The 13,874-nt window shown below is 40.6% G+C and overlaps 1 protein-coding gene across 4 annotated transcripts in view; it reads left to right on the plus strand.

The window, feature by feature from the left end:
• eps8l2 (EPS8 signaling adaptor L2) overlaps window positions 1-13,616 on the plus strand; it is a 187,755-nt gene extending 174,139 nt beyond the window's left edge. For all 4 annotated transcript variants that reach the window (XM_073049379.1, XM_073049378.1, XM_073049381.1 and 1 more), the window contains 3 exons: window positions 3,976-4,162; window positions 7,500-7,632; window positions 13,183-13,616. In XM_073049379.1, the coding sequence (XP_072905480.1) occupies window positions 3,976-4,162; window positions 7,500-7,632; window positions 13,183-13,254 (392 nt within the window). In that variant the 3' untranslated portion in view covers window positions 13,255-13,616. The remainder of the gene's footprint in view (window positions 1-3,975; window positions 4,163-7,499; window positions 7,633-13,182) is intronic.
• Window positions 13,617-13,874: the final 258 nt, after the last annotated feature.

Below are 13,874 nucleotides of genomic sequence, written 5' to 3' on the forward strand. Positions count from 1 at the left end.
GGAACTTTTCATTACCTTTCAGCATGAAAAGTAATACCTGCTGAATGTATTGCACTGTATCACAGCTGAGGATGCGCAATCAAAAATGCCACCTGTAAATTTCTAGAAATAGAGTTAATAATTGTTTTCCCAAACGCTTTGGTTTCCTCTCACAGTACAAAGACATATTGGGTCTGTAAATATGATTAGGTTAAGTTTAATCGGGCTTGTGGAATTGCAGGTCGATGTGGCTCAAAGGGCCTACTCTGTGCTGTATCACTAAAATAAAATTAAAATTATAAATTATACCACACAACCAGAATCAGAATCAGAATCAAGTTTAGTATCACCGGCATATGTCCTCAAATTTGTTAAGTTTGCCGCAGCAGTACCATGCAGTACATGATAATGGAGAGAGAAAGAAAACTGTGAGTTATAGTGGTTAACTTGTCGGTGTTAAGTTAAATAAGTGGAGCAAAAAAAATAGGAAATTTAAAAAAAGTAGTGAGGTAGTGCTAATGGGTTCAATGACCATTTAGAAATCGGATAGCAGAGGGGAAGAAGCTGTTCCTGAATAATTGAGGGTTCTGTACCTCCTCCCTTATGGTTGCAGTGAGAAGAGGGCAAGTCCTGGGTGGTGGAGGTCCTTAATGATGATGGCCGGCTCTCTGAGGCACCACTCCTTGAAGGTGACCTGGATACTATGGAGGCTCGTACTCATGATGGGGCTGTCTAATTTTACAACTCTCTGCAGCTTACTTCAATCCCGTGCCACCCACACCGCCCCCACCCCACTTCAACACCCACACCGCCCCCCCCCCCACCATACCAGACAGTGATGCAGCCAGTTAGAATGCTCATCATGGTACATCAGTAGAAATTTACGAATATTGCTGTTGACATTCCAAATCTCCTCAAACTCCTAATGAAATATAGCTGCTGTCTTGCCTTCTTTATAACTGCATCGATGTGTTGGCTCCAGGTTAGTTCCTCAGAGATAATGACACTCAGGAACTTGAAATTGTTCATTCTATCCAATTCTGATCCCTCTCTTTGAAGATTGATGTGTGTTCCCTCGTCTTACCTTTTCTGAAGTCTACATTCAGTTCTTTGGTCCTACTGACATTTAGTTCAAGGTTGTTGCTGCAACACCACTCAGCTAGCTGGTATATCTCGCTCCTGTACGCCCTCTCATCACCAAATGAGATTCTGCTAACATAGGTTGTATCGTCAGCAAATTTATAGATGGTGTTTGCCCTGTGCCTTGCTGCACAGTCATGGGTGTAGAGAGAGTAGAGAAATGGGCTGAGCACACACCCCTGAGGTGTGCCAGTGTTGAGTGTCAGCGAGCTGGAGATGCTATTTCCAATCCACACCAGTTGTGGTCTTCCAGTTAGGAAGTTGAGGGTCCACTTGCAGAGGGAGGTACAGAGGCCCAGGTTCTGGAGCTTTTTGATCAGAATTGTAGGAATGCTGGCATTAAACCCTACGCTCTAATCAATAAACAGCATCCTGAATAGCTATGGAGTTGGCAGATCTTTCCAATGAAGTTGTGAGGAATGAGGTGAAGGCAGGGAGTTGCAAAGTTTGTAAGCAGATTGATTGGGCAGGAATTCAACATTTAGAAGTCATAGAGTTGTAGAGAAGCATAGGATGGAAAGAGGACCTTTGAAACACTGAGTCCATACTATCAAACATAAATATTTACTGTAATACTACCCCAACCTATCCATAAATTTGGCAATGACACAACTATTGTTGCCAGAATTTCAGATGATATGCTGGAGCAAGGTAGGTCAGCTAGTTGAGTGGCGCAGCAACAACAGCCCTGCACTCAACATCAGTAAGACCAAGGAATTGATTGTGAACTTCAGGAAGGTGAAGTCGAGAAAACACACAACAGTCGTCATTGAGGGATCAGCAGTAGAAAGGGCCAGCAGTTTCAAGTTCCTGTGTGTCAGAATCTCTGAGGATCTATCCTGGCCCCCACATTTTGATGCAATTAAGGCATGACAGTGGCTATATTTCATTTGGAGTTTGAGGAGACTTGGTACGTCCCAAAAGACATTTGCAAATTCCTACAGAGGTACCATGGAGAGCATTCTCAGCGGCTGCAGCCCCTTCTGGTATGGAGTGGCTACTGGATCGGAAAAAGCTGCGGAAAGTTGCAAGTTCAACCAACCCCATCACGGGCGCCTTCAAAAGGCGATGCCTCCAAAAGGGCAGCATCCATCACTAAGGAAAATCATCAGCCAGGACTTGCCCTCTTCTCCTTGTTACCATCAAGCAGGAGGTACAGGAGCCTGAAGACACACACACAACTTTTCAGGGACAGCTTCTTCCCCTTCACCAGTGGATTTCTGAATAGACAATAAACCCATGAACACTACCTCACTATGTTTTCCTCTCTTTCTGCACTATTTATTTCATCTAATTTTTAATATATCTAATTCTTGAATTGAATTGAAATGCCTTTATTATTTACATCCTTCATATACGTGAGGAGTAAAAATTTTTATGTTACGTCTCCGTCTCAATGTGCAATGTGCAATTCATAGTAATTTATAATAAACAGTATGTACAACAGGATGGTCAATATAACATAGAAATACAGTTGTGTCAGCATGAATTAATCAGTCTGATGGCCTGGTGGAAGAAGCTGTCCCAGAGCCTGTTGGTCCTGGCTTTTATGCTGCGTTACCGTTTCCCGGATGGTAGCAGCTGGAACAGTTTGTGGTTGGGGTGACTTGGGTCCCCAGTGATCCTTCGGGCCATGTTTACACACCTGTCTTTGTAAGTGTCCTGAATAGTGGGAAGTTCACATCTACAGATGAGCTGGACCGTCCGCACCACTCTCTGCAGAGTCCTTATTGTGATTTATATTCTTATTGCAATTTATAGTTTTTTAATTATGTATTGCAATGTACTGCTGCCACAAAGCAACAAATTTCACAACATATGCCGGTGATATTAAACCTGATACTGATTCTATCCCATGAGCACCGATCTTTAAGTGGCCTTTTAGAACAGGGGTAAGGAGGAATTTCTTTTCGCCAGAGAGTAGTGAATCTGTGGAATGCTCTGCTACAGACTGCAGTGAATGCCAATTCCGTGGGTATATTTAAGGCGGAAGTTAATCATTTCCTGATCAGTCAGGGCATCAAAGGATATGGCGAGAAGGCAAGTGTATGGGGTTGAGTGGGATCCGGGCTCAGCCATGATGGAATGGCAGAGCAGACTCAACGGCCTAATCCTGGTCCTATGTCTTCTGGTCTGATGGTAAATTATCTTCTATGCTGGAAGATATGATCCTGCTTCTCTGATCATCAATTGTTCTATTGCCTTTCTATTCCAATATCCCAATCTTTCTGCATGGCTTTGTTCTGATCTCATTTGAATTAATCACTTCCTTCACTCACTATCCGTGGCCATGCCGTTATTCATCTCTTCCACACTATCTGGAATTCTCTTTCTATTCATATTAACTTTCTTCTTTTAAAAGACATCTCTTTGTCAAGCTTTCAATAACTTGCCTCTTTTGATCCTGAGTTTATTCATTTTGAATATGCATCTGCAAAATGCTTTGGAACATATCTGTAAGTCGAACACATTATATAACCCTCATCCTTTGTTTCTATGCCTGACTAATTCTGTCTCGTATATTCCTGCAACCTGCAATGACACCAACATTTATTATTTGAAGAAGGTAGTGAACAAAATGAAATTCCTGAACCGTAAAACCAATGGAGATGCAATTCTTCATCTGTTTGAGAGCAAAGAATCGGCAGAGAAATCTTTGATTCTCAGCATATTCAGATTTTAGGCAACCTATGACCGTCCACGGGTACACAGAATGTCAAAAGTTTCAAGTACCAGGGATGAGGACAAGTTATTTACAGGCAATTTTAAGGCTGGAGTAGTGGTGTCTTAAAACCTATTCCTAATAAAAAAGATATTTATCAACTAAATGTGTTGACATTTTTTTTTCTTAAACAGAAATAATGAATCAGATGGATGAAGTGAATGATGAACTCCGAAATGTGATAATCGCACACACTAAGACAAAGCCAGGCACACGGAATTTCCAGGTCCCAAGGCAGGCGACGATTCAGATACCTCTGGGTTATGAATCCAGCAATGAAGATGTTAAATCCTGGCTGGAAGTGAAAGGCTTCAGTAAATCGTGAGTAATATCCACAGAGTTGTATATCCTAAACCAATGAACAAAATGGACAGGGATTTCTATTTTTTGGTTCATTGAGTTTGAACTCCCCCCACCCCACCCCCCACCACGCATCGCCAGCTTTATTGCAGAGAAAATGCCCACATCATGCTAATGTTCAGCATCTGCAAGGAGATGAGAGATTTAAACTGCATTAAATTGAAAATGGTTAGATATGTTCACCTAAAAAGTAAGATCCAGTCTTGTTCCTGAACATCATGCCACTGGACATTTCACAGATTTCTGCACTGGGTAGTTCTGCTACAAATGGTTTTCAATTCAAGTCAAGTTAAATTGTCATTCAACTGTACTGGAATACTCATGAGTACTGCCAAATGAGACAGTGTTACTACGGGGTCAAGGTGCTAAAACACATTATCAACAGTCACACACAAGAACACATTCACAGAATAAAAGAGTCCCAACGCCCCCCCCCCACCCCCCCCACCACTGCAACACCACAGCTTGATGCCCCGTCTTCACATATAGAAGTGAGCAAACCCATATGGAATATCAGTCAAATACAGTGACATATGCATGTGTAAAGTCCAAACATCCTCCCACCAGCCCATCGAGATCATCTGACGACCCGCCCCTTCTCCCGCTAGGTGACACCACGGCTTTGAGGCCCAGTCCTCGCATATACAAGCACAAGCTGAGTGAAGGGCGCTGAGTAGGCTACGGTCAATTATGGAAAACCCTGAACATCCTCTACATAGCACCATCCAGAGACAGAGAAGCAGTTTCAGCGACAGGTTACTGTCGATGCAATGCTCCTCAGACAGGATGAAGAGGTCAATACTCCCCAATGCCATTAGGCTTTACAATTCAACTGCCAGGACTTAAGAACTTTTTTAAAGCTATTATTAATGCTTTTTGAGTTAGTGATTTAGATGCATATCATATTATTACTGAGTTAAGTATTGTATGTAATGAGTTTTTGCTACAACAAGTGTATGGGACATTGGAAAAAATGTTGAATTTCCCCATGGGGATGAATAAAGTATCTATCTATCTATCTATCTATCTATGTAGAATATTAGTAGAATACAACAACGCAAAATAATCATGTTTATAGTCCAGAGTTCCCAGCCCACCAAGATCATTTCTCAACCGGCCCCGAAGCCCGATGCCTGCCAGGCAATACCACAGCTTAGAGACCCAGTCCTTGTTCGGATGTCCAATACCCACTAGGCGATACCACGGCTTAGAGACCCAGTCCTTGTTCGGATCCCGATACCCACCAGGCGATACCACGGCTTAGAGACCCAGTCCTTGTTCGGATCCCGATACCCACCAGGCGATACCACAGCTTAGAGACCCAGTCCTTGTTCGGATCCCGATACCCACCAGGCGATACCACGGCTTAGAGACCCAGTCCTTGTTCGGATCCCGATACCCACCAGGCGATACCACGGCTTAGAGACCCAGTCCTTGTTCGGATCCCGATACCCACCAGGCGATACCACGGCTTAGAGACCCAGTCCTTGTTCGGATCCCGATACCCACCAGGCGATACCACGGCTTAGAGACCCAGTCCTTGATCGGATCCCGATACCCACCAGGCGATACCACGGCTTAGAGACCCAGTCCTTGATCGGATCCCGATACCCACCAGGCGATACCACGGCTTAGAGACCCAGTCCTTGTTCGGATCCCGATACCCACCAGGCGATACCACGGCTTAGAGGACCACTATTTGCATATACAGTCACATGTTGAATATTAGTAAAAACACAACCAGACAGATATATATCTATATAGTCCAGACTCCACAGTCCAACTGAAATCTTCAGGTGATCACAACTACACTGCGCTGTCCCCGACAGAGCCCGACGGCTCGGAAACCTCTCCCCCAGCGGCTGAAAAGCAAGTGACCCCACAGCTTTTTACAAGAAGTTTTGTTCAGTGACTTTAATTAAATAGTGGAACAGGTTTATTGTTGTCACATGTACAGAGATACAAAAAAATGCTTTCGCTCAAACAGATCATTCCGAACCAAGTACAAAAAAGTCAAAACAGAATGCAGTATATAGTGTCACAGTTACAAATAAAGTACAGTGCAGGTAGACAAAAAAGTTCAAGGTCCTTTATAAGGTAGATAGGGAAATTATGAGTTCGTATTTCAGAGTTTGAAAGGTCCATTTGATAGTCTAACAGTGGGCTAGAAGTCATCTTTCAGCCTGGTGCTATGTGCTCTCAAGATTTTTACCTTTTGTTCAATGGGAGGGGTGAAAAGAGAGAATGACCAAGGTGGGGAGGGGGTTCATTATTTATGTCAGCTACCATCCTGAAGCATCAGGAAGTTGGTACCCATTATTTAACAGAGGCTTCAACCCTTTTGTTTATCTGAGTGGATGCTTTATGTAAATGTTGGGCAGCTTTCAGATTCCCAAAATCATAACTGTTAAGCAAATTTGTGAATATTTTGGCTTGGGATTTTATCAGAAGTCTGTTGAAAAAGTTTGTTTTTCAATAATTGTTATTTCACCATAAACCACATAAAGAATTAAAATCATGAAATCAACACAAGCTCAATATACATGTAAAACATTTGAGTTTACAAGTTAGCTTGAAATGTTCAAGAGGTTGATTCCCAACTAAATAAATTGACCTGGTAGGAAAAGTTACTTCTATTTAGATAGTTTGTAACATTTGAGGAAAATACAATTTGTCTCTAAGGCCAGAAATACAGCTTAGATTACCAGATTGCAAAAAAAAAGCAGCAAGTAAATTGTCAAAAATAAGACCAGTTCAGGAGAAGAAAGGCCCCTGTCTTCCCTTGCTGTTTCAAATAACAAGTTCAGTATCTTCAGCCCTTGTACAAAGTAGAGCAACAGAATGAAGCTCGTATGACTCTGTTATGTATTGTGATGGAATGTGAGTCATCATTTGTGAGCTGCAGTTAGTGCAATCTCTTTACAGTACCAGCGATCACTGATCACAGTTCGATTCCTGCCACAGTCTCTAAGAAATTTGTACATTAGTTCCATGATCGCGAGGATTTGCACCAGGTGCTCCGGTTTCCTCCCACATTCCAAAGACATACAGTTAGAGTTAGGGTTCGTGAGCGGGCATGCTATGTTGGTGCCGGAAATGTGCCACACTTGTGGGCTGCCCCCAGCACTATCCTCGGTCTGTGTCGGTCAGTGGTGCAAAATGTACATGTGACAAATAAAGCTAATCTTTTTCTCCCCTGCTCTTTCTTGGCCTTGGTGTGTACTACTTACAGACATGGGTTTCTCAGCTGAAGAAAAGTGTGCTGATCAATAAATGTTCAACATTTTCTTTCCCACAGGACAGTCAGTAGTTTGGGTATACTGACAGGAGCCCAAATATTTTCCCTTAATAAAGAAGAACTGAAGTCGGTGTGTGGAGAGGAAGGTGCTCGTGTGTACAGTCTAATCCAAGTACAAAAGGCTGAACTTGATGTAAGAAACTATACAACACTTTCCACTAATTTAATTTGCTTATATTATTTTTTAACTCAGCAAAAGATGCACAACACTGAATTTTCTTCTGTCTTTATACCTGCTCAATACTTAGAAGGAAGGATTTGGACCTGCCGATATTTCTAACAACTTTTGTAGTTTTAAAGATTTCAGATAAAACTTCATTGATTTTGCAGACTTTGTATGTTGGTATCCCATTCTGAATTTCACTGCCTACCTTCTTGAAACTACTGAAAATCTCTACCCTGAGGCTAGACTCTGTAAGGTCCTCCATCTAATGCCCAAGTCTCACTGCCCTGACATCCTGCATTGAAATGTGGCGTGGAAGTGCAGCCAGATTTGGCAAAGATTGAGCGGCTAACAGCCAAGACTGAAAGTAATAAGTCTCAGCTCCAACCCTTGCTCTAGAAAGGGAGAGTAAAAGGCAAAGAGGAAGAGAGGGAAAGCAATGGGAAGAAGGAAGAAGAAGGGGGACTCTTGGGAGAGAAAGGTAGGGGAGAGGTCAGGGGAAGGAAAAAAATAAAGGGAAGAGAAGTTGGGTAAAGAAAAGAAAGAATGGGAGCAGGAGAGGGACAAGAGATGGGAAAAAGAGAAGGGGAAATTTAAAAGAAAGATGAGTTGAAGATGTAAAGAAGTGGGAGAGTATATAAAGAGCAGAGAGTGTAGAAAATGGAAGAAGAAAGAGAGCAGGTGGATGGACGAGAAGTGGAGTGGAAGGGAGAGAGATTAGAAACAAGTAAAAAACAGATAAAGATGCAGATGGAAGGGCCCAACTAGGCCACACCACTCTGAAACAGAGTCAGTCCTCTAACTGGGCTTAGTTGGATTCATTATAAATATCCAAAAAGAAACATAGAAACATAGAAAATAGGTGCAGGAGTAGGCCATTCAGCCCTTTGAGCCTGCACCACCATTCAGTATGATCATGGCTGATCATGCAACTCAGAACCCTGTACCTGCTTTCTCTCCATACCCCCAGATCCCTTTAGCCACAAGGGCCATTTCTAACTTCCTCTTAAATATAGCCAATGAACCGGCCTCAACAGTTTCCTGTGGCAGAGAATTCCACAGATTCACCACTCTCTGTGTGAAGAAATTTTTCCTCATCTCGGTCCTAAAAGGCTTCCCCTTTATCCTTAAACTGTGACCCCTCGTTCTGGACTTCCCCAACATCAGAAACAATCTTCCTGCATCTAGCCTGTCCAATCCCTTTAGAATTTTATACGTTTCAATAAGATCCCCCCTCAATCTTCTAAATTCCAGTGAGTATAAGCTGTTTTCTTTTTACGATATTTTTATTCAGAAGAAAAAAAAACAAGATTTACGTAGATACATCTCAACATAACTTGTGTACATTCATATATTGTAATAAAATTGATCAAAACGTTATAGCATAACACATAAAGGTATACCACTCTGTATTCAAAAATTTGAAGATAAGTCATACATCATAAAAGAAATTTTTCATATTAAAAAGGTCAACCCCCTACCAACTACCAAAGAAAAAAGCTGATGGATGACAATGGATAATTAGGGAAAAAAAGACATATTCACTTAAGAAGAGAAGATAAAAATATACATAAAAGTCTGTGCACTGTTAAACTTTATAAATTGGAAAAGTAATTTAGGAAAGGTCCCCAAATATCATAAAAAGATTGTTTCGAATTTAAGACTAAGCAGTGGATCTTTTCTAAATTTAAATAAGACATAATATCACGTAGCCATTGAAGATGTGTAGGAGGGGTAGACTCCTTCCATTTAAGCAAGATTGCTCTTCTTGCTAAAAGAGAGGTAAAAACTAAAACCTGTAAGTTAGGAGTATTTAAAGTTATATCTTTATTTGCAATTAATACCAAACAAGGCAGTAAGGGGATTTGGGTCAAATTGGACCCTAAAAAGTTGTGAGAAGGTATGAAATACTTCCTGCCAAAACTTTTCAATTTTAGGGCAAAACCAAAACATATGAATTAAAGAGGCATCAGCAGAGTTGCATTTATTACAAACTGGAGAAACATTCAGGTAAAAACTGGACAGCTTCTGTTTAGAAATGTAAGCTCTATGAACCACTTTGAATTGTAGAAGAGAATGACGAGCACAGTAAGATGATTTATTAACCCGTTAAAGAATTTTATTCCATCTATCATCAGAAATCTGACAATTTAAGTCATCCTCCCAAGTTTTTTTTATTTTACCTAAAAATCTTTTTTATTTTATCTAAAAGAGAGTATAAGCCTAGTTGATCCAGTCTTTCTTCATATGAAAGGCCTGCCATCCCAGGAATCAATCTGGTGAACCTTCTTTGTACTCCCTCTATGGCAAGAATGCCTTTCCTCAGATTAGGGGACCAAAACTGCACACAATACTCTAGATGCGGTCTCACCAAGGCCTTGTACAACTGCAGTAGAACCTCCCTGCTCCTGTACTCAAATCCTTTTGCTATGAATGCCAACATACCATTTGCCTTTTTCATTGCCTGCTGTACCTGCATGCCCACCTTCAATGATTGGTGTACAATGATACCCAGGTCTCGTTACACCTCCCCTTTTTCTAATCGGCCACCGTTCAGATAATAATCTGTTTTCCTGTTCTTGCAATCAAAGTGGATAACCTCACATTTATCCACATTAAATTGCATCTGCCATGAATTTGCCCACTCACCTAACCTATCCAAGTCATCCTGCATTCTCTTAGCATCCTCCTCACAGCTAACACCGCCGCCCAGCTTCGTGTCGTGCGCGAACTTGGAGATGCTGCATTGAATTCCCTCGTCTAAATCATTAATATATATTGTAAACAACTGGGGTCCCAGCACTGAGCCTTGCGGTACCCCACTAGTCACTGCCTGCCATTCTGAAAAGGTCCCGTTTACTCCCACTCTTTGCTTCCTGTCTGCAAGCCAATTCTCTATCCACATCAATACCATACCCCCAATACCATGTGCTTTAAGTTTGCACACTAATCTCCTGTGTGGGACCTTGTCAAAAGCCTTTTGAAAATCTAAATATACCACATCCACTGGCTCTCCCCTATCCACTCTACTAGTTATATCTTCAAAAAATTCTATAAGATTCGTCAGACATGATTTTCCTTTCACAAATCCATGCTGACTTTGTCCAATGATTTCACCTCTTTCCAAATATTGACTTGGAGCAGTACTTGATCTCTCTGTTGCTTTGCTTCTGCTTGTTTCTTTGTTTCTGCTCTCCATTTCTCTTCTCCATTCCCCTCACCTCTGTTCCTCATCTTTTTTCTTTCCCTAACCACTTCTCTCCTCAAACCCCTTCTTCTACCTCTCACTTCCCCTTCCTCAACTGTCTATCCCCTTATACTCTCATTAGTTAATCATTCCCAACATTCCCAAAGACAATTATCTTCAATTTGTTGCACCATTTACAAAATATTAGAATTCATACAGTATATTAATATATACTGATGCAATGAAAACTATAATTACCACACATTAAATAACAATGAAGATATTAAATATATTATGGTCTAATTGATGGTCTAATGTTAAGAATGTTGATGCAGGTTGAGTACCCCTTACCTGAAATTCCAAAATCCACAAAGCATCTGAAATGCAAATTTTTTTGAATACTGACATGGCGTCATAAATGGAAAATTTCACAAGGCACTGGGAAGGTTCCCAGGCAACGCGCAGGTCTCTGTACACCAGAGTCAGTTCTGAGAAGTGACCTCACATATATTGAGCAAAAGTTAATGAAAATGGAAAAACACCGCATAAAGTGAAAAACTAAGATCTCAATCATGTATTGAAAGAGTGGATTCGTCAGTGTCAGAGTGAAAATATGCTATTTAATAGTATACTTATCATGAAACAAGCAAAGATCTATCTCGATGAACTGAAAATTTAAGGTAAATGTTTAATGCACAAAAATTATAAAAATAATATTATACACAACCAACCCCCTCCCATTGTAGTTGCTGTGGAGCGGGTGGTTGTTTGAAATCGATGGTGGGTATGAAACCAATCGCAGCACTGGAACCCTATTATAGATGTGGTCAGGAGCGGTCATTCAACTCTGACCATCTGTGGAGGACCCAGCTCCATTAAGTCAGACTGTGCTCCAACTGCAGACTGTTCACTTTGTGAGCTTCCCACCAGCTGTACCTAAGCTGCAAATGTAACGTAAATAGATTTCATGTTTAAACTTGGGTTCCATCCCCAAGGCATCTCATTATATAGATGCAAATATTCCAAAATCTGAAAAAATCTGAAATCTGAAACACTTCTGGCTCCAAGCATTTCAGATGAGGGATGTTGAACCTGTAATACTTGATGATGTTGTTACGTTACTTGATGATCCTGTTCCGGCAGTTAATGGAACTTATTTTTTGTAGATCTCTATTATCAAACTGCGCAAAGTTCTGTAATTTTCTGTCATATACTTCAAGTCATTAAATTTTCTTTATTGTTATATGGCAAAACTTTATGACATATATGTTATATGTGAATACTACTTTGCCATTTATGTATTACTTATATATATTTTTGTAATTTATAGTAATTTTATATCTTTGCACTGTACTGCTGCCACAATTCAACAGATTTCACATCATCTCAGTCAGTGATAATAAATCTGAATCTGATATCTGTTTAATCATAACAAGCTTCTTAAGGATTGGAAACAATCCTTAACTTGAAAGTCCTTACATACATATATGTATATAGAGCAGAGAAAGAGAGACTTGGGAGCGACTGAGTGGGTCAAACAGCCGTTGTTGGGGAAGAGGTATTGTTGACATTTCGTATTGAGACCCTGATTTGAGAATTGAGGCCTGATGTGAGGTCATGACCTGAAATGGCAACCGCTTGTTTCCTCCCACGGATGCTGCACGAGCATCTGAATTCCTCCTGCAGTTTGCTTATTGTCCCAGGTTCCACCATCTGCAATCTGGCATGGAGAATATGGGTAATCATAGCTGGCAACATCTCATGAGAAAATAAAAGTGAAGTTTACATTTTGCAATCTAAATAATCGATATTGTGCAATGTTAATTAATGATAGAGAGGTACAGTTCAAAAGCAGGCCCTTCGGCCCATTGAGTCCACATTGGCTTTCAACCACTCATTTACACTCATCATACATTAATCTCATTCTCCTTGCATCTTATCAACTCTCCAGATTCTACCATTGTCTTACACACTAGGAGCAAGTTTCAGTGGCCATTTAGTGTAAAGCCATCAATTTCCCACCACAACTTTATCCTATTCTGTTTCCTAACTGAAATAAATACTTAATCCCATAAGTAGACAAGGTAGTTGTGCCTATCAAAAAGATATGTTTATTTTCAACTTTCTTTTATTCCACAACTGTTATCAAGAGGGGTATGTTTTTCTAAACAGTTTCCATTTATTCCAGAGCTGTCCTAAAGGTCCAAACAACCCCTGAAAGGTTTCCAAGGGCTTGTCATGTAGCAGTACATAATCATTAGGAAAACTTCACACAATCATTTTATTGTAAAGAAAGTCATAAAGTTGATATCATCTTACATTCTAATTCACAGAAGCATCGCGGTGATACAGAGCTGGAAGAAATTATGAAACGAAGACAAGAACGGATTGATTCCAATAGCTAGAATTTTGCAACCATTTGTTTAACAATTGGACAGTAAAACAAACAATGTATGACTAGAGAAGGGTTCTACAGAATTCTACAGAATTAATAATAAGCACTAATCATTTTGTGTCTTTTACTCCTGTTATTTCTAAAGTAAATTAATATTCAGAATTTGCATGGCTTTCAGGCAGTTATATAGTTGGCATAAAGTATTAATATGCATTCTATATGAATATCAAAATTTCTTCCTTTCTCCCTATGTATGTGCATATGTGGCTATTGTAATATTTGTGGACCAATATTGCCAAAACCTGAAGCCAAGAGAACACAGAATAGATGTAATTTGCAGAGTAATTGTGAAACAATAAAATTATAACCATACAGATGGCTCCTGTACTTACAGATACACCTGAGATCTCTACTGGGCACCAGTGATGCTGACTGTGTTCTTGCTACACTTATCTTGTGATAAGGTGACTGCAAGCCTGGGTCATTCCACTTCTTGGATACTGTCTGCATGTGATGTTCTTCCTGGGTTCTCCCCCGGCTGCCCAGGCTTCCTCCTATATCCCAAACGCATGCTGGCTGGCAGATTAACCGTCTGTTGTAACTTGCCCTAGAATGGGTACAGTAGGAGAA

This window comes from Hemitrygon akajei, chromosome 6 (genome assembly GCF_048418815.1).
Source record: "Hemitrygon akajei chromosome 6, sHemAka1.3, whole genome shotgun sequence".
NCBI lineage: Eukaryota > Metazoa > Chordata > Chondrichthyes > Myliobatiformes > Dasyatidae > Hemitrygon > Hemitrygon akajei.